The sequence below is a fragment of the Gopherus evgoodei genome, chromosome 3, assembly GCF_007399415.2.
Source record: "Gopherus evgoodei ecotype Sinaloan lineage chromosome 3, rGopEvg1_v1.p, whole genome shotgun sequence".
Lineage (NCBI taxonomy): Eukaryota > Metazoa > Chordata > Testudines > Testudinidae > Gopherus > Gopherus evgoodei.
The window spans coordinates 60,332,408-60,353,788 of record NC_044324.1 but is presented as its reverse complement, the minus strand read 5'-3'; the positions used below and the strand labels follow the sequence as shown (position 1 = coordinate 60,353,788).

The 21,381-nt window shown below is 39.4% G+C and overlaps 1 protein-coding gene across 1 annotated transcript in view; it reads left to right on the top strand.

Moving 5' to 3' along the window:
- EYS (eyes shut homolog) overlaps positions 1 to 21,381 on the top strand; it is a 1,559,204-nt gene that overhangs the window by 1,111,959 nt on the left and 425,864 nt on the right. Inside the window, 2 exon segments of the mRNA XM_030558318.1 lie at positions 1,546 to 1,696; positions 17,528 to 17,640. Of these exon segments, the coding sequence (XP_030414178.1) occupies positions 1,546 to 1,696; positions 17,528 to 17,640 (264 nt within the window).

Here is a 21,381-nt window from a genome sequence, read left to right as displayed (position 1 = left end):
AAATTTCATGGAAATGTCTTAAATAATAATTTAATGAGGATGGCATCATTTCCACCATTTTTAAATACTATTTCTGAGAATTTAACAAAGAATGATATCTCTCCTATCTAATTCTAGTCAATAAGTCGGCTTTATGAGCAGAACAAACAAACTAGGAAGGATATCATTCTCTGTAAACCTGAGACCTTATTGTTTTCTTCCTGCTACATTCTAAAGGACGTTTACATAGTGTGGAAAAAGTATTTTGCTTGTGAAAGTGTTTGGAATGGAGTCCCTTCTGTTTAAATGCAATAAGTGTGTTGGTATGATTAAAGATTTCATGAAAGGGGTACAAACAAAATTATGCAGAAAATAAACATACACCACTGTCTACAAATGCTGCTAATGTGGGTCTGCTTTTGCTCCCACTGAAATAATTGGCAAAGTAAGACCCTTCTTGGAGAATTCAATTGTGTGTGTCTGTGATTGGGAGAAGGAAGAAAATAGAAAAGACTGGCTTTCATGTGTCACCAATCAAGGCTTCTGCAGCTAGCTCTGTTACCTAAGATTAATTGAATTCGTGTATTTACCCATAGTATCCTAGTTAAATTACATAGGTAGCTTCTGCTTTTGATTTTGTTCATTTGCTGCATACCTTCCTGTCACAGCTGTAGCATGAAGATCTTTGAATCATATAAATCAGCCAGCTGGCCAAACTTTGGTCTTTGGTCTGGCTCTTAAACAGAACCCTATATTCCTGCTGTGCAGAGAAAAGAATGGGCAGAATGAAATTCCAGACTGAGAAGGCTGTTGCCTGAATTTAATATTTCTGCATTGTGCTGCCTTTCATGAAGGCAGAATGTTTGCTGCTGGTTGGTTAAAGGAACATAAATTAATGTTCTATTATTAAAAGAAAGAAGAAAAACTAAGTATTGTACTAAATATTTACAGTTAACAATTTGTTCCTAACTCTGCCTCTTATCTAAATTGAAGTCAGCACCAAATGCACTGATATACAACTTGTGCAACCACATTAAACCTATAGATAGCAATTACAGGGCCCAGTCGTGTTGCTTTAATACATGAGAGAGGTATTCTTGTAAGTAAACATCACAGGATTTGGCACAAAGTCTTTAAAGGAAACATATTTTTGTTGACTTTTTGGTCTTATATTCCTCCCTCCTGCCCCCCACATATCCCAGGAAATGTATTGTTTAAAACATCAAGAGAATCACTTTTTTTCTCCACATTAAAATCATACTTATTACTGTTAAAAAAATCTGATTCGTTATTCATTAATTTCAGTTGGTTTCTTCTGCCCTTTCTCTCCACCCTGACCAGTTATACAATTGAGTTTTACAATACAACTTCATTTTTATGGAGCTTGGACTCTAAAGACATGTTAGTATATAGCTTGTTGATCAAAAGTCTTCTGTTATGTTTATTGGCTTTAATATAAGATATGCTATCTCTTTCATTTAGTAATAGCCTAATTAATTTGTCAGACAGGCAGTAATGTGAAGTATGGTATGGTTGTAAAATGTTGCTATTTCTAAATTTATGCAGGCAAGACATGATACCATGTGATGCTGAAGTGACTGTCCTGAGTATTTCTGCGAAGATAAGCATGCCTACCAATCTCTGGTCCAGTACAGTTTGGCGTGAGACAGGTCCTATATTTATAGGTGGTTTACCTCATCGCTATGCAAAAAAACAGGTATTCTCTCTCTCATTTTTCTTTTCTTTTTTAAGGGAGAATATAATGTGCTGTCTTGTGAGGAGTAATTCTAAGTACATACATAGCATGGGTTCAACACTATTTTTGCAGTGGAACTCCAAGAGACTGAGTTGTTCCCTGGAATAGCTTGTTTGCTACTGATTCATTCCTCATTCCTGTCAAAAAGGTGACCATATTTTTAAAATTTAAAACTAAATATTGTTGTGAAAACACGCTTTTAGGGCTGTGAATGATTCATAAAAGTACACTTTAAAAATGTTGGTGTCACTATTGCCAGGTTCTGACTCAAGAGAAATGTGCACTTATTTCTTGAAGTGGAGGATTTTTTCCCCAGTCATTTTGTTTTCGGAGTGAATTTCTCAGGAAATACTGGACAAGTTCATTAATTTTAACTATGAGCAAATGAACAGTTTGGTAGTGTTTACACTAATTTTACTTTTTTGTTCAACATAAACACCATTCATCACACCCAGTGTTCATTCTACTGGAGTGTTTCCTCTGATAACTACAGATCAAATTGCATTTGATATAGCAATATGTCTTTAACCAATACTTTGTAGTAATAAGAATGTTTTTATCACAACAGTCAAAACAAGGATATTTCAGATGTCCCCAGATAAATAAAAGAGAGACTAAAGAAGCTCAGTCTATTTGGGTTTACCCAAAAAAAGGTTAAGAGGTGAATTGTTCATGGTCTATAACTTAAGTCCCCAGAGGAGGAGAAGATTTCTGATAACAGAGGACTAATAGACATATACATAGCAAGATCCAGTGACTGGAAGCTGAAGCCTGATAAAGTAAGACTAGAAATAAGGCACACATTTCTAACTGTGAGAGAAATTAAACATTGAATAAATTTACCTGTGAATGTGATGGATTTTCCATCAGTTCAAGTCTTAAATCAAGACCTGATATCTTTCTAAAAGAAATGCTCTTGTTCAACAAGTTATTATGGACTAGGTGAAGGAATTAGTGGGTAAAATTTTATAACGTGTGTTATACAGGAGATCAGACTAGATCACAGTGTACCCTTCTGGCCATACATTCTATTAAGTTATTAACTTCCCAAAATACTGAGATATCATATGAAAAATACATGACTTTACTGGTAAAGCCAGGACTTGCACTCTTTATCTACCAGTTAAAAATAGATTCTCAGGTTACAGAGGTTGTAAAGATATTATTTTCTAAAGTAAGATATTTGATTCTACTACCCAGAATATAAATGGAACTGTTTGCAAAAAGTCATCAATGATAGGGATCTGAGTTACTGCAGAGAATTCTTTTCTGAGTGCTGGCTGGTGAGTCTTGCCCACGTGCTCAGGGTTTAGCTGATCGCCATATTTGGGGTCAGGAAGGAATTTTCCTCCGGGGCAGATTGGCAGAGGCCCTGGAGGTTTTTCGCCTTCCTCTGCAGCGTGGGGCATGGGTCACTTGCTGGTGGATTCTCTGCAGCTTGAGGTCTTCAAACCACAATTTGAAGACTTCAGTAACTCAAACATAGGTTAGAGGTTTGTTATAGAAGTGGATGGGTAGAGTTCTGTGGCCTGCTTTGTGCAGGGGGTCGGACTAGATGATCACATTGGTCCCTTCTGACCCTAGAATCTATGAGTCTATGCTTTAATCTTTTAAATCAGGTGAATAATGCTGTCTAAAAATCTTATACCATGTGGACACTTCTGTGTGTCTTTTTTATGAGACAAGATCTAGCAAAACAATTTGTTTATTGGGATTTTAATATAAATTAACTACTGCATCATTAGTATTTGAAATGTTAGAATAAATGATGTCATACTAATTGAAGGATACAACACAAATTAGTTTACAATACTTTAAATTGGGTGATGGTATTAAAATATCCACTTTTCAAGAATTAAAATGTGTTTCTCTTAATCTTGAAAATGTATTACAATTTTTGTTTACTCTCCTAGTAAAGGTGTTAATCTAACCAATTACTCAGACATAACAAGCATCACTTGTTGACAATTATCCAGAAAAAAAGTTGTGTCAGTGTTAGTACATGTCTCCTCCTTGAAACACAACTGCAATTTGTTATCAATGTAGGGTGAATCAGACTCTCATTTCTTTAATTGACTCTTCTTTCTTGGTTATGCCAAATGAGGGTAAAGATAATGTGAGGTGTGGAAGGGAGACAGTTCATGTGCAGAAGGGGAACTGATGAACTGAACACAGGTGGCAGGGTTTGAATGATTTAACTGCTTAGCTCCTTGCTTTTTATAAGTAGCTTTGGTGGGATATGTGACTAACAATTTTAAACTAACAAATTGGATGATGAGCAGCTGAGAAAGAGAGAAAGAAAGAATTCTCCCCTTGCTGATATGGACAGGTGGATGGAAGGCTTGACAGAAGAAGTAGGTGTTGGAGCCCTGTGCTTTAGTAATTTTGTAGTCCTACATTTGGGGATTATTTCTCACAAACTGGCAAATTTTATACTGTTATGGCTCCCTCTCATGCTGCCCCTACTAACCTTGTGCTGGTGCTTGAGGTGCCAGAGAAAAGACAAAGCAGGAAGTTTATAAATAGCTGACTCTCTAAGGGCCTCATCCTGCTATCCTTACTCAGACAAAACTCCCATTCATTTCAGTGGATTTCTTTTTCCTGAGCTGGGGTTATAGGACCTGGTCCTTGGTTTAGATTTGTCTTGCCTTCAAAAAGATACCCAATGTAGGGTTTAAATACCTTTATCTCTATGTTAGATTTTTCAGCTGGCCATGAAGGCTGTTTTATGACCATTGCAAAAATCAGTTTGGGAATACAAACAAAACTGCACAGAGAAAAATTATATATTAAATCATAAATTTAAATTAATGTATTTCTGAAATATGAAGATGTGTTGGTGTAATTACTTCCATGCTATTGTAAATATCTTTAATAGTTTACTATACTGTGTTCAATTGCAGAGAATGCAAGATCATTTGAAGGAGATTAAATGTTGTTGTCAAATATTCACACTAAGAGTTGATTGCATTAATTGTGTTATTTGTGCTGCTATAATTGCTGCAGTGATTTATATTTCTGGGCTTACTATTATTATGGCACTGAATATCTTAATTGTCATTACTTCAGGTTCCTTCTCTGCATAAAAGCTCAGTGTTAAATTTCATGAGCACCAAATACATAAAGCTTTTATAAAAAAGGAATATTTAGGTGCCAGACGAGCAACTTCCCATTTTCTCCTCATTTTGTTTGGAAAGTGTTGTTATCCCATTTTACAGATGGGGAAACTGAGACAGAATATAAATGGCTTTTCCAAGACTACAGAGAGTGTTGGTGTCTCAGCTAAGATTAGAACTCAAGCATTTTTGGTTCTTAATCCATTGGTCAGACTAGTAGATCAGACTGTGGTCTAGGTGTCTGTATCTGAATATGGCTTACAATATATTGATATATTTTTAACAGTGAAGGAAATATACTGTAATATCACAAATATATGCTGCTGTAAATCTACTCATGTAGTTTCAGAGAATTCTAATAAATTTATCTATAGAATATGCTTTAAGCATACTACCTTATGCCAAATTCTTAAAATATATAGGGCCGCCTTCTTCCTTCTACACTGGTTTTACTCTGCTTTAGCTCTACTGAATTCAATGGTGTTAAGACAAAATAAAACTAGCGTAATGGAGTGCGAAATCCTGCCCTTAATTCAGAAACATCTTGGGCCACATTTGCCCTGCATTGTGTCTGTTTGTGCTGCTTCAGTGGCATGCAGGAGTTGTAATCCCACTTTAATTGACTGGTTAAATTTACCGTACATCCTAGCCTCTTTTCCTTGCTGGAGTGGCACAAGCAACTGGACAGTGCTGCTGAATCTACTTCCCCATAAGTCTTTGTAATATTGATTTGTATTTACATAGTGCCTATCATTTGAGGATCTCAAACTACTTTACCAACATAGCTTTTATCACCATTGTGAATTATATAGAGGAAGAAAATGAGAGGTAAAGTGACTTTTCCAAGATCATTGCTTTATTAGTGGCAGAGCTGAAATATAATCAAAAATTTCTAATGCTCAGACACATGCCCTCAATCTATTCTAAGAAGCAATTTTACTGAAATGTTAGTTACATACGTGTGTTCTCTTTATTTCTTTACTAAAATACCAACTTCTAAAGGTTTCTTTGTAAATAAATGTCTATAATCCCATAATCTTTCACAAATGACATTGAGATAAAGACTAGTGTATATAAATCAAGATAACTACATCTTATATACATCTTATCTTTGGCCTTTTTAAGTGGTAAAACTTCAGCTCTTTATCTCATTATAATCACATGGGAAATGGATACATTTGTTGTACTTTCAATTTCAAAATATCATCTCCTAATTCTCCACTGAGTTTGTGCTACATCAAGCAACATGAAAGAGCAGAGGAGGAAATGGAAAGAAATATTAAGGATTTGATCTGTTGCTGAATATTTGCATTTGTTCTAAAAAAATTTGAGCAGTGAATCTTATTTGCATAGTTACATTTAAAATATATTACCATATAAAAATGGTGTGTTTCCTAAAAATAAGATGAGGTACAGCATCCAAACATAATGAAAGTAAGTTTGTTTGTTTTTTGTGCGCTCTTCTAAAAAGCTGTCCAAGCTTGCAAGCCAAGAGCAGAGGTAGATTAAGATTTATTGGTGCCTTGGATACAAACATGATGTTATCGGACACTGCATTATTTGACATGTCATCTTTGGATGAGCCTTAAAAGTGAGGTCCAGACTACCTGTGGTCATTAAAGATCCCAAGGCATTTTTTGCAGAGTAGCGGTATTAAATCTCTGTTTTAGCTATATTCTCAAATGACTAATTATATTCCAAGTACCTAAAATTACTCTGTAGTTTTATTGAAGAATTTATTATTCATTTCTTCACTTGAAACAGATGTGAATTATTTCCGGAACAGAATAACAGACATGTTCCATCTCAGAAGCCAGGACAATAAACTGAATCTATATAGTCTACAAAGGGCTTTGAGATGCTACTGATTATTATTATTAAATATAAATATGGAACATTTTAATCAATATTTGTACAAGAAATCTTTCTAGCATGTCTAGTACATTCCTTGGTTTCCACTGAGAAAAGCAAAATTGCAGACTTTTTTTTAAATTTTTTTTTAAATCAGACCCAACATTTCTTAAAATCCAATTCTTTGGACTATTTTCCTTGTAGCTCACTTCATATACAGGGATGGTTACTTTTCCCCCCCTCAGAAATGTAGTTGGAGGAAGTGTTCTCGATATTTACAATACCAGGCTTTTTATGTTTTTTTTCTCTGAATTTGAAGAGATTTTTTATATTTTTTCCCTCTTTTTAAGCCTTTCTAGCTATGAAATGTCTAGTAATTTTAGCCAACCAACTAATCTGTGAGAATCAATAGAGTGCAGCCAAAGAAACCAAACACTGTAGGCCTTGAAAAAAACAATTTCACACTTAAAATCTGTTTCTTCTATCTTTTTGAGGTATTTTCATAAAACATTAAACTAATCCACTGATAATAACAAATGCCTACACTAATACATCTTTACTGGTTAAATAAATAAAAGTAAAATCCAGAGAGTTCAGGGCTGTGTCCAGTGCTGTGTAACTTCATTTCTTGCAGCCAATTTTGTTTTATTTAATCTGATGTGATTTTCTGAAATTAAGTAAAGTTATAGAATAATTTTCAACTGTATATACCCTCTTAATTTACAAAAGCTGTGTGCGGCACAATGGATTACTGATGACTCTCAAGGATCCTGTTCAATAGGGTTATCTCCATTTCTCAATATTGGCCATGATCCTGCTCCCCTTAGTCTTTGTTATGCACTGACTTGCACCCTAGATAATCACCTATACTTGCAAAATGTCTGCAAAGTGCTATCATTCTGATTTGGTTATCTTTTGCACCCACTTTGCACGTATAGTAAATGACTAAACAAAGTGCAAGGCACTGGAGAATCAGACTTCTGAAGCTACTGGTAAAACTCAAACTGATTTTAGTGGTGCATGATCAGCCTCATAAGAGAACTCTGGGGCAGAACATGGGGTTAGTTTTCCTCTTGTGTCTTTGAGGTACAGTACAGAACTTGCAGCCCAGTGAAAAGAAGGGCAAAGATGACTTTTGTCCTCCAGTGTCAACCCTGGGAGCCTAAGTTACAGCATCTTTTCAAGGCTGCCCCGAGGGCTGCAGCATTCCACAGTGCTGCATGCTGCATACTCCCTTCCGACATATCTCTCTCATCCCAGCACACTTCATATGCCAGGGCTTGTCAGAGGGCAGATTTGCAGCTTTCTTCCACAATATCTGCACATGGGGAACCCTCCCCTTCCAGAACCAGAGCTTTTAGACCTCCTTGAGGCCACACTCACCCTCTGACCCCTCATAAATGGATTGATGTGTTGATGAGAATCTCACATAGCCTCTGCTTTTATGTAGAGAGAAGGCTATCTTTTGTACTTGGATCTTCTTCTCCCCCTACAGAAAAGATGGGACAGTGGCACATCACTATTTCCTTAAACACCTCATTTCAGTGGCCTGTGAATCCATACTTGGTGGGATAGTAAGTAGAAGATAGGCCAGTGGGCACACCCCCGTCCCCTCAAGGCCCAAATGACATTCTGTGGTTCATACCAGAACCTGTGTTACATTGCTATTGCCCACCCTTCACAGTGAGGGAATCTCCCTTTAAGATGACACTGAGGACCACTGTAGGTAGGGGTTGTCCCTGGAGCATGGCTCCAGTGGAGTTACGTTGTTAAGGAGCTATGGAGAAACAGGGTCTGCACATGGATCGTCTTGTGCTCTTCCCTTTATAAATTTCAGGGTATTGGGTGGGAGGGGAGTTGTTTGTAAGACTGTTGCTTTCTCCTGCATAAAGGGAAATCCCCATCCCAATGGAAAAATGCAGAGGCTATTCTGCAAGGGAAAACTGGCATTTGTTTCCTTTGGTATGGTTTGGTATTACCCAGATGGATGGAGTTTAGCTCTGTATTCAAACTGCATATCGTCTGAAAGGATTTTTCCTTGGGTATAAGTAGCGCATATATAAAAATTGTCTCTTTTTTTATTTCTGCCCCTCTCTCTCCTTCTTTGGTCTATAATATTCTCATCTTTTTTTTCCCACTTAGTAAAGTTATTAATAAACTGGGAATCTTAGCTATGATCTTATTGAGTTTACTGACTGAACCAAAACAGGAGTGGTACTAAAGACCATATCTTTTTTTCTGAGGTCTGGTTTTGTAATTATACTTATGTTACTGGCCAAATCCGGATGCCTTGCTTCAGTAGAAATGCATGTTTGATTTTTATTTTACAATCAATACAGCCATAGCAATTTAACAGGGATTTCAACTTCTTTTTCTTGATCCAATTTGCAGTGATGTCTTGGTGTAGGCGCTAACCATTATGCACATATCACTGCTCTACCTTGCTGTGAAGACTGCTGGGTTTAGTGCTGCTGTGGCACAAGTATACGGGGCACAAAAAGCTGCTATCACTGCAGAATCAATCTTTCCTGGGTCCATCTTTCTTTAAGGCAAAATTGACTGAAGCACTCAGGAAAACTGATACATAATTGCAAGCTAATGGTACATTTTCATAATGGCTGTGATGCACAGAGAAAACTACACAAATCCCATTAATATTATTGTGTCAACAAAAAAAGGTGATGCATTCTAGATATTAAATATGGCAATGATCCACAGAGTTAATTAATTACTGTGAGATTACAAATGTAAATAATATAATCTTATTAGACAGTGTTGGATGCCAACCTCATTTTATTTATTGTAAAGCTACAGGCAGCATGCTACACTGTGAGATGGTACACTGTCATGCGCCACTCTTGCAGAGAGGAACACAATAGGAGCTTCAAGGAGAACAATGCATCCAGCAAACTATACAGTAAGACTGGTCTAGGAGCAGCCATATTCAATCAGAAAGTTAAAAACAGTGACTTGCGTTTCAAAACCCTGGAAAGGCAGCAAAATAGAGGGATTGGCCAGTCAATCACCTTTTTCCCTATTGTGTGATGGTGGAGTCTTGTGCCATTCTATTACACAAATATTTGTTTTGAGAGATCTAGCTGACATTTCTTGAAGATTTTTAACTGGTTTAAAAAAATCCCAACCCTTCTGTTTGTGAGGGGGAAATCAAGCTATTGAAACTTTGAAACCCTGAACTCAAGGCAAAAAAACCAAAAGCTGCAGAATCCCCTGCTGTGCACAAATTATGATGATTGCCCCATCTCTTCAGTCCTGGTTTTATTGCAGTGTTTTCCTCAACAGGATTTTAATTGCTTCATACTTTTACAGTGCATGAACTCATGTCTGTATGATCTAGATGCTTGAAGCCAAATGAACCTTGCCCTCAGTAAACGCATCGTATAAGACAAAGACAGCATTGAAACTTACTCATTGTCTTATTCACTCAGGATGAAATTTAAAAAAAGGAAAAGAAAAGTCATAGGGTGGGAGGAGGGTAAATAAATAGTCCACTCAGTGAACTTAACAAGAAAATTAAATTCAGATGTCATTGTTACTATGGAAGGAATGGGTTTTTCCTTAAGACTCTGGTGCCTACAGGAAGTAAGGGAAGGCAGCACAGTAAAAAAGAAAGAACTACTAGATTGATATAAAGTCCTAATGGCACCTGAGGAGCAGACTCAGGAATAGTTTCTATATATCTGTAAAAAATGTTCATTCCAGAAAAAAAAATTATTCGCCCATCTAACTTAATACAAACTCATATGTTTCACCTCTGTGGAAAAAATACAAAAGGGAAGAATACTGCCAAATACATACACTGTCTGAGAGGAGGCTAGCTGTTTTGAATAATTTCCATGGGAACATTTTAACCAGTGCTAGTGCAACTGGGCAGGAGGCACAATTTGAAATCTGTGTTTGGACATGAGAGAAGCATGAAAGTATACCTGAAATCCAATGGATCTGTGACTATCCATTCTACCTCTGTGGCTTCCCACATAAGATTATGTCTACACTGGCAAAGTTGGGATCTGTGAATATCAGGGTTGGAAGGGACCTCAGGAGGTCATCTAGTCCAACCCCCTGTTCAAAGCAGGACAGTCCCCAGAGAGATTTTACCCCATTTCCCTAAGGGGCCCCCTCAAGAATTGAGCTCACAACCCTGGGTTTAGCAGGCTAATGCATAAACCATGGAGGTATCCCTCTCCCCTTCACTGGTGGTGCAGATTGTAGTATAGACAGGACATTTTTATTATTGTCAGCTTTTGTTGCAGAAGCTCCAGAGAACAACTGTGGGTTCTTTCTGGATATGTCGTCAGCGTATATTACACCAGGAACCTCAGAATAAGTAATATGGATGATTGAATGAGCAAAAATTATATTACATGTAAAGTCAGTTACTCAATTTAAAAGCTGCCTCCTGCAAACAAAGAAAGGATAACAAGCTTTCAACTATGCTTTCAGTGCATTAAGCACAAATCTGTTCTTCAGCGTCAAATGTTCATGTCTTTCTGTTCCTCCCTTTTTTCCCCTAGAACAAATATATTTAATAGGGTAATACAGTACAATCATCTGCTGCATTTTTATGTTTCTCTTTAAATGTGTCAGTGCATTTTGATTCAGCAATAATACTTAGTTCCGATAAAACACTCTCAAACCCTTTACAACCTTTGCTACTGGCTAGTTTAGGCAGCTGCTCCCTGTTTAACATGCTGCTTTTGTTGATCCTATTTTCAGGTGCTTATCTCTCCCCATGCACTGTATAGTTAGTCTAGGTGCGTAACTCATGTTTTGTGGCTTCCACTGGGTGGCCAGGCACTTAAAAATTAGCCATCAATTGTGGCTCCAGGCCTATATGATTGTTTAGATATCTTTGTAAGTGTATGAAAGATAATGTATTGCATTATTTCCAGTATAGTTACTCATCATCCAGATTATACTTATAACTCAATTTTAATATAGTTAATGCCATTGGGTACTTCTGCATTGCAGCTTGGTGGGTGCTTTCCAGTGCAGGTAAACAGACACACACTTTAGTGTGCTAAAAATAGCAGTGTATCTGGGGTAGCATGGGCAGCTGCCTTATTCCAGGCATACAGATGCCTATCTCCTGTCTTAAGTCCCAGAGCAATTCACAAACCAGGGAAGATAGGAGTTTGGCTGCCTAAGTCGCATGCAGGCCCTGAAGAAAACACACAGAGTACAACATTGAGGTCTAATGATTGCTGCTTCTCCTCTCATTTCCTGTCTCTATGATGCACACTAAGGCATACACAATATGACCATGATGCCCCACTCTTAATACTATTTATTTTTTATTTCAGCAGCTTAGTTGGCTCCTACCCTTGGAGGATTGTGAATTTCCTGCTGGCTTGGCAGTGTGTTCTTTGGCTATTTTTCAGGCTCACTCTTCACTGTAAACATAATAGGTAAATTCAGGCTCTCGGTTTGGAATGAGGCTGATGAGCAAACAGTACTGAAGGGCTTGTTTGACACAGATCACAAATGGCCTAAATTCAGCTTTAGCTTAGCCCAACAGCAGAGGATGTGGGAGAAGAAGCTTTTGTGCAATGAGACAAAAAACAGAATGAGAATCCTCAACTGCCAAGATGCATAAAGTCAATTCACTATTACTAAAAAGATGGAAACACTGGTGCTGAAGATCACTAAGAAGTGCTAGTTGATCTTTGGTACTGGAATGCCAAATAGGAATTGAAGAATATGGGAGGTATTGAAATAGATTTAAGACACACCCCTCTCATAGAGTTAGGCATCAAAATCCAGGCTGGAGGGTGGGGCCTATCTCTGCCTGGGCTCCACAGCTGGGAACTTCCCTCCTAAGTCGTTTCTTGCAAGAACAGCAGTGGCACATGCCTATCTCCATACACAACAACTGGGTGAGACAGGGGGAGGATGAGTGCCCTAACCACTGGACTATCAAGTGACTGCCTCACTGGGTATGTCTACACAGAAGAACCAAAAACCTGTGACAGTGAGCCTCAAAGCTTGGGTCAACTGACTTGGGCTCACACTATGGGGCTAAAAATAGCAGTACAGATGTTCTCACTCAGGCTGGAGACTGTGCTGTGAAACCTGGTGAGGCAAGAGGGTCTTAGAGCCTAGTCTCAGCCTGAGTGGGAATATCAATGAGGCTATTTTTAGCCCAGGAGTGCTCAGTTGACCCAGGTTCTTGTGGTTTTTTTTAATGATTATGTATTTATTTTTCCAGTGTAGATATACTCTGTCTCTAATCCAGGGTATGTTTAATGATTTGTAAAAGGTGGAACTGCTTCAATGGAAGAAACTAAGAAAGCCCCACTTCAGAGTATCCCATATCCTAATTGTTTCAGGCATTCACCTGAGAGGTGGGAAGCCCTTGTTCAAATCCCTTTGCCTTATCAGGCAAAGGGGAGAATTGAACTGGAGGAGTCTCATATCCTGCATGAGTACCTTACCCAGGCTAAACATTATAAAGGGAATGGCTGCCTTTGAGCATTCCTCTTGGATAGGGACCTATCAATCTTAACTAGGTTTGAGACTTGCTCTGAAGCTTAGATGTGACATAGATGTCTGGATGCCTGCTTCCAGCAGCAGTGCACATGCCCACAGGCAGGAAGTTAGGCACTTTGGCATCTATTACAGCAAATATTTAAGATCTGTGTAAACTAAGGTGCCTACAGTGTTAAATTGTAGCTGATCAGGAGTTTTTGTGGACCACTATGTTGCCTCAATCTGGGTTTTAGGCTCTTAAATCCCTCTGGATCTGAGCCATAATGCCCTTCAAAGATCTCAAAGAATTTTTTATAAACTTTTAGGCCTAATCCCAAATTTCCTACTCAGGCAAATCCCCATTTGGCCTCAGTGGGAAATTTCACAGTGCAAATGTCTCTGGAACTCAGGGTTAGGTCTTAACTGAGTCTCACACCAACCCTTGAGATAGGTAACTAATGTCACACGTAGCACATTTAGTAAGACTTTATCAAAGCTGCCCATTTAAACCATGCATAACCATAGTGTGTTGAAATGTTCCCACAATATTTGCTGCTGTTTATGGAGTCCCTGGTTTGGAACCTTGAGAAGTGGGTGGGCCAGAGTTCCCTTGTTGGCCACAAGTAAAGTGGCATAACCCCAAGAAGGGGACAGAGACTATTTGGGAGCCTGAACAAAGGGCTGCATTTAAAGCCAGGTACGAGGGCAAATAAACTCTTAAATACCTCAGAATGGGTTCATTTAAATTTTGTGACTTGGCGGGAGGGCCAACCCACTGAAGACCTTCCAAGGTTGGCAGGCAGCTTGAAAGGGACACCAGGTATGAGAAGAGGATCATGGTATTGCACCCTGTGTCTCAGAGGGACTCAAGTACACATAATCTGTTGGCTTTTGCCTTCCATATAATTATCCATACCTGTAGATCCTTTTTGTCAGGGTATGTGGTTGCTTATACTTCATTTCTGCATTGTAAAAACATCTCTTTAGTTGCTGTCCAGTTAATTATGTTGAATTATTAACACCTTAGGATCCACCACAGCTCAGTCATTTACAGGTAGTAAGTTCTACAGTGTCAGTATACATGTATTCCAAAAGTAAAATGAAATACAAATATTTATGAAGTGTGAAGTCTAATAATCCCTTCTGCTGACTGATACAGAAAACCAGTATCTTCTCTCTAATATAAGAGAGAGTCAGAGCCATCCATTTTTTTTACTCTTGATTAACTGCTCTTATTCATGAACATCTCTGGAAAATACACCAGCAGTTCCTTCAGCTTAACACTCAACACATGAGTGTTATTTGACAGAAATCTTTGTGATATAGTTGTGCTTAGGGCAAAGAAGAAGAGGTTCATAACTATTTTATTTGTAACAAGAAGGAAAGAAGAAAGCATTACATTAAAATGGATGATCAGAAATCTAAGGGAAGTAACAAAAAACCCTCTCAGTAGATTTCTGTTTTCTGGCAATCCTGATATAAAACATAAAGTATTCACAAAAAATACAGTTTTGGAAAAGATTTTCTTTTTTTTCCCAAACTGAGTTGTTAATTTGCTCTTCAGTGTGCACTATAGATGATAGGTTGCTATAGTGATGATTTTGCCCACACTAACTTGACATTATCCATGCTGAAAGAGCTTAACGAGACAGTAGCTGATGTAAATGTTATAACTATATTGTATTTGACCTTTGACTGTTTTATCAGTGTCTCTTGTTTTCTCTTTTACAGTATGAATAATGAGAATTTCATTTGAAATACCCCCACTGAGTTGATGATAGAACAATGGTAGTCAAAAGAGTCAATGAAACAATATAGAAGGTTAAGAAAGGGGGAAAAAATACATATAAAAATTATGCAGTCAGTCCTTCCATCATTGATAAAGCTTTCAAATTCATTAACAACCTCACAAGTCACAGAAATAATGTTATGAGGGTCTATGTCGCTACTAGACTTCAAGTTATATTAGCATATAACTCTCTATTTCAGTCCATCTTAAACTTACACTATAATATATTCTGTATCCTATTAAATTTAAAATATGTTTGTTAAATATGTAGAAAATAATACATATACACAAACAAGCATCTGTCAGCCGAGGTAAAGGGTGAAACCTGAAAAGCCAATCAGCTCAGGGTCTACATTAGCATTACCCTGTGCAGACACTGTCAGCATAAGCAGATTTTCCAGATGTCACACATCTGGCAGCCCTGTTGTGCCTTTCTGCATATCCAGGAGCTTGGTGGAGGAAGGAGAGAGAAATTGCATTGGGGCGAAGGTACAGTGGGCTGGGAAACAGGAGATAACAGGAATTTTGGCTTCATTTCTTCAACTGAGTGGTGTTAATATTTCTGCACACTTCACAACCCTTGTTGGCTACCAGTGCCTCATACCCCTACACTAACAGGTAGTCAACTATCGTTCCTTCTATTTTACATAACTGAGATGTTGCCCTCAGAGGTGGGAGTACAGCCAAGCTCTCTCATGTGACAGAACTAAGCCTCCTCCACTTTACTAGAGTATCTTTCAGAATGAACATTCCAAATCTGTGCATTGACTATGCTGTCTGTAACCACTAACCTAAGTGCTTGACCATACTGTGCTCCCAGAACTAGGAACAGAAATCAGGAATCCCTGTATCCAATATTCCACTGTTGTCTCTGAGTTCCAATTGAAGTCAATAGGAAATGCAGATGATCTGCACTTCTGTATATAAGGCACAAACCCAAAGGGGAGCAGTGACAGTACCATTGTCTGTGCTAATGTGGGATGAATACCACCAATAATACCTCAGCTGATAAGCTCTAGATAATCTATTCCTCTGTAGCTAGTAAATGATGATGCAAACCACAGAAATAAATAAGGGGAAAAAATGTCCTAGTAGTTATTCACCACCTCATCCCTGCATCACACACCTCTCGCCTCCTCTCCTTCCCCCTCCCCCCACATCTAGAATTGAGCAGAGAGAGCCACACATAGGCATTCTGGAGGCACAAGGATCCAAGTGGTGCCTCTTCCCCTTCGCTCCCCACCATGTGGCCTTGGGGTTAAAAACCGCAGAGAGGAACTGGAGAGAGACTCCTATCAGTAGGAGCAGCTGCATAGGTAGCCAAAGCAGAAAGTGCAGCACAGGGAAGGGGGTAAAATGAAACCCTGCAGGCATCACCCCTCAGCATACAGTACTGTGTAGGGGAGACCCCTGACTCTGGGGGCACCAGCACGTAAGGTGTTGCCTTTCCTCCTCCTCACAATATGGCTTTGGGGGAAAACTGCAGAGAAGCCAGCGGGTGCAGAGGCAGCCAAGGCAGAGACCTTTAGACATTCAGAGACATTTCTGTAATTTTGAGTGGACTTTCTCTGCCTTGTGCTGATTGGCTGTTTGCTCCAACTCTCCTTTTCCCCCTCCTTTTCCTACTTCCTCACCTTCCCACCCTCTCCCCTAGCACTCTCCCACCTCAGCTTCACTGCACACCTGCCTCTCTTACCCTCTTCTGCCAGACCTTGCCCTCCTCCCCTTCCACGTCTCCTCTCCCTTCACTTTTCGTTCTGTAGCTTACTTCTCCTGACTAAACCCACCCCAAAACCCCCTCACATTGTGTTTGCCACCATAACATTGGTTACTCTGCTTGTATTATATCCCTTTCCCCACCCTGCATCTGTCTTGCCTATTTGATTGATTGTGAATGCCATGAGTAGGAAATATCTGTGTGTGTGTGTGTGTGTGTGTGTGTGTGTGTGTGTGTGTGTGTGTGTGTACAGTGCCTATCACGCCATGGCCTCATTCTTAGTTTGTCCCTAGGCACTACTGTACTAAACATGATTATTGGTATTGAACATCTTAAAACTGGGGAACAGATCATTTAAAAGGTGAAATTTCCATCTCTCTGCAGCCACCATGCTCCTGCTCCCACCACCATTTACCACCAATAAATATCTGATCAGAGTTGGAGAAACTCACTGAACCTGTGTTAGGATCACCATATTTGTGAGCCTGCCTCTATCTCTAAAAGACAGTGTAAGAAACTGACTACCACTAAAGTAGCTCTTTAGGGGGGGTTTCATGTGATTAAAAAAAAAAAACCTAGTTATTTCTGCCAAATTAATTATGGACTGAATTAGAATTCTATACCATTATGCTACAGTAGGAATCCTATCTTGGAATCCTCGCACGGGCCAAATACTCATTAACTGCATTGGGAGCTTGGCGTGAGTAAGGCTTTCAGGATTGGGCCCAATATGGATAACAAATCCTAAGCAGAAACATTATTCTTTTTTAAATTAAACTACAAAGACAGCAAATATGAAAGATATGTGTTTTTGTTTTCTTTTCCCCTTCTAGGTGCCTGAACCTGTCTACAATTTCACTGGCTGTATACAAGTCCTAGAAATCAATAATCTGGGATCTTTCACCTTCTCTAATGCTGTGGGCAGAAACAATATTGACAGCTGCAGGTAAACTACCCTCCGTGCCTTTTCAAATCAGAAGAAACTGATCGTGTTGATTTCCCCCCCTGAAATAATATGTTTCCATTTTAGAATATTTCCACACTGCTTGCATGGAAAAAAAATTAATATTCTGTTTTCTGTTATACTCCACAAACCTTTTAAAAAAAATAAAAAATTATGGAAGCTATTTTTTGTAGAATAGTCCAATTAAGTTTGACAGCTTATTTACATTGTGTTCTGCCTAGTGGCAGCTCAGACATATTATATTAAACTAGACAACATAAGATAGAATACAGGTGCAGTCAGAGTAAAATGTTGGTATGTATTTCTTCTCACTATGTTAGCATTTTCATTAATCTTGTAACTGAAACCCTGGAGTGGTGGTGATATAAACAAAGCTCATGAGATTATGAAAAATAATGGAAGACAACACCTCTGGACACTAAAATTTCTTTGACTTCACTTTGGGTATGTCTACACTACAGGATTATTCCAATTTTACATAAACTGGTTTTGTAAAACAGATTGTATAAAGTCGAGTGCACGTGGCCACACAAAGCACAATAATTCAGCGGTGTGCATCCATGTACCGAGGCTAGCGTCGATTTCTGGAGCATTGCACTGTGGGTAGCTATCCCGTAGCTATCCCATAGCTCCCGCAGTTTCCCCCGCCCATTGGAATTCTGGGTTGACATCCCAATGCATGATGGTGCAAAAACAGTGTCGCAGGTGATTCTGGGTAAATGTCATCACTCATTCCTTCCTCCGTGAAAGCAATGGCAGACAATCATTTCACTCCCCTTTTCCCTGGATTGCCCTGGCAGAAGCCATAGCATGGCAACCATGGAGCCCGTTTTGCCTTTTGTCACTGTCACCATATGTGTACTGGCTGCCACTGACAGAGGCGGTACTGCAGTGTTATACAGCAGCATTAATTTGCCTTTGCAAGGTAGCAGAGATGGTTACCAATTGTTCTGCCTTCTGCTGTTCCATTGTAAATTGGCGATGAGATGATGGTTATCAGTCGTTCTGTACTGTCTGCTGCTGTCATGGGTGCTCCTGGCTGGCCTTCGCTGAGGTTGGCCGGGGGCACAAGGACAAAAATGGGAATGACTCCTCGGGTTATTCCCTCCTTGATGTTATCAGTGTATCAGAGAACCAGAAAGCACAGCCGTTCCGTGTCAGATCCCACAGAAATGATGAGCTGCATGCCATTCCTGGGGAGTGCCCCTGCAACAACGCCACCCATTGCTTCCCTCCTCCCCCAACCTTCCTGGGCTACCATGGCAGTGTCTTCCCATTTGTGTGATGAAGTAATAAAGAATGCAGGAATAAGAAACACTGAGTTTTTAGTGAGATAAAATGAGGGAGAGGCAGCCTCCAGCTGCTATGATAGTCCAGGCACGACATTAAACCGTGGGGGGGGAGAAGAGCCCAGCCTCCCACTGCTATGATAGTCCAGGCAATACAGAATCTTTTCTTTAGACATGAAAGGGGGAGGGGGGCTGATGGAACTCAGCCCCCAGTTGCTATGAGGAGGACGGTTACCAGCCGTTCCGTACCATCTGCTGGGAATGACCGGGAGTCATTCCTATTTTTGCCTAGGCGCCCCCGGCCGACCTCATCTGAGAACAGCCAGGAGCACTCACAGGTTATGACGAGGACGGCAGTCAGTCCTTTTGTACTGTACCATCTGCCACCGGGGAATGGAGGGGAGAGGATGCTGCTGTTCAGTGCCGCAGCACCGCATCTACCAGCAGCATGCAGTAGACATAGGGTGACATGGAAAAAGTCAAGAAACATTTTTTACCCCTTTTCTTTCACAAGGGGGGAGGTTGGGTAAATTGACAAGATATACCCTGAACCACCCCTGACAATGTGTTTGACCTACAGGCATTGGGAGCTCAGCCAAGAATGCAAATACTTTTCGGAGACTGCAGGGACTGTGGGATAGCTGGAGTCCTCAGTCCCCCCTCCCTCCCTCAATGAGCATCCATTTGATTCTTTGGCTTTCCATTACGCTTGTCACACAGAACTGTGCTGTGGACTCTGTATCATAGCCTGGAGATTTTTTTTCAAATGCTTTGGCATTTCGTCTTCTGTAACGGAGCTCAGATAGAACAGATTTGTCTCCCTAAGCGATCAGATCCAGTATCTCCCATACGATCCATGCTGGAGCTCTTTTTAGATTGGGACTGCATTGCCACCCGTGCTGATCAGAGCTCCACGCTGGGCAAACAGAAAATGCAATTCAAAAGTTCGCGGGGCTTTTCCTGTCTACCTGGCCAGTGCAACCGAGTTCAGATTGTGACCACTCTGGAAAGCAATGGTGCATTGTGGGATACTGCCCGGAGGCCAATACTGTCGATTTGCAGCCACACTAACCCTAATCTGACATGGCAATACCGATTTCAGCGCTACTCCTCTCATCAGGGAGGAGTACCGAAACCGGTTTAAAGAGCCCTTTATATCGATATTAAGGGCCCCGTTGTGTGGACGAGTGCAGGGTTAAATCGGTTTAACACTGCTAAATTCAGTTTAAATGCGTAGTGTAGACCAGGCGTTTTACATATTCATATTGCTTACTGTTGGCTATATATTGATTTGGATAGTGGGTCAATTTCAGAGGTGATATTGTAAATTTGGTTCCTTTATTCTAATTATGACTTCCTTTGCACTCAGACTTTGTCAGAACTATTTATATCTACATTTCCAATGAAGGAGAAGAAAGTGTAAGGTGATGAACAGTTTTTATGTGGTCAGGGAGTCTGAGTTAATGTAAGGCGATCTTATTTATACAATTTTATGCCTGACTCCTAAACTTGGAGAATTTGCAATAAGTGGTTAAAACTCAGTCCTAGATTTACAAGATAACTCTGTTAGGACTTCAGCACGCTTCTGTGTTGAAATAAACAGTGTATTCAGAAGACAGTGTTGTTTATTGAATGGAGAACCAGGCTAGGATTCCGGAGACTGTTCTATTCCAAATTCTGCCACTCACCTAATGGGTGACCTTGTGCACTTACCTCTCTATGCAACCTCCATTTCCCCATCTGGGAATAATGCTCTGAGATCTGTGGATAACAGCTCTTATTAGTTATGATTTTGAGCAGTAGATTATTATCACCAGAAATCTAATACATACCTTCAAACCACATAGTATCATTGTATCCTATTGCCTAACTTAATGTAAAAATTCCAGGTTGATGCTATGGTAAGCAAACCTTTGTTCTCATAGAATCCCATTTACTTCACTGACATAGTTTCTAATATGTGAAAATGTTTAATAAGGATAGTTTATATAAACATTCATTTAAGAACCACCAGGCCATAAAGCCAATGAGGCTCAAAAAGTCTACTTTGTCTAAGCCTTGTACAGTTTTATGAATGGGAAGGAGAAGGCTTCTATGTAAAACTGCTCTGTCTTACTTTTAAACTTCATTATTTTCATTACAGGTATCTCACAAATTCTCAAAGCAACAAAATTATGCCTTTGAAATATATTGGTCAAAGATTACAAAAAATAGCTCTCTTTGCCCTCTGGAACTGATACTTTGATGATTATTTATTCCTTTAAAACAGCAATGATCTTTATGCTCTACAGCTTCCAAAATAGAGATGGTTCCTGCTTCAACATGATTGCAATGTAAGGGAGCAATTCTTGCAAACACTTGCTGTATATATCACTAGTTATGTGAGTAAAGTTGCCCACGTGCATAAGTGTTAGCAGGATTATGTTCTAAAGAT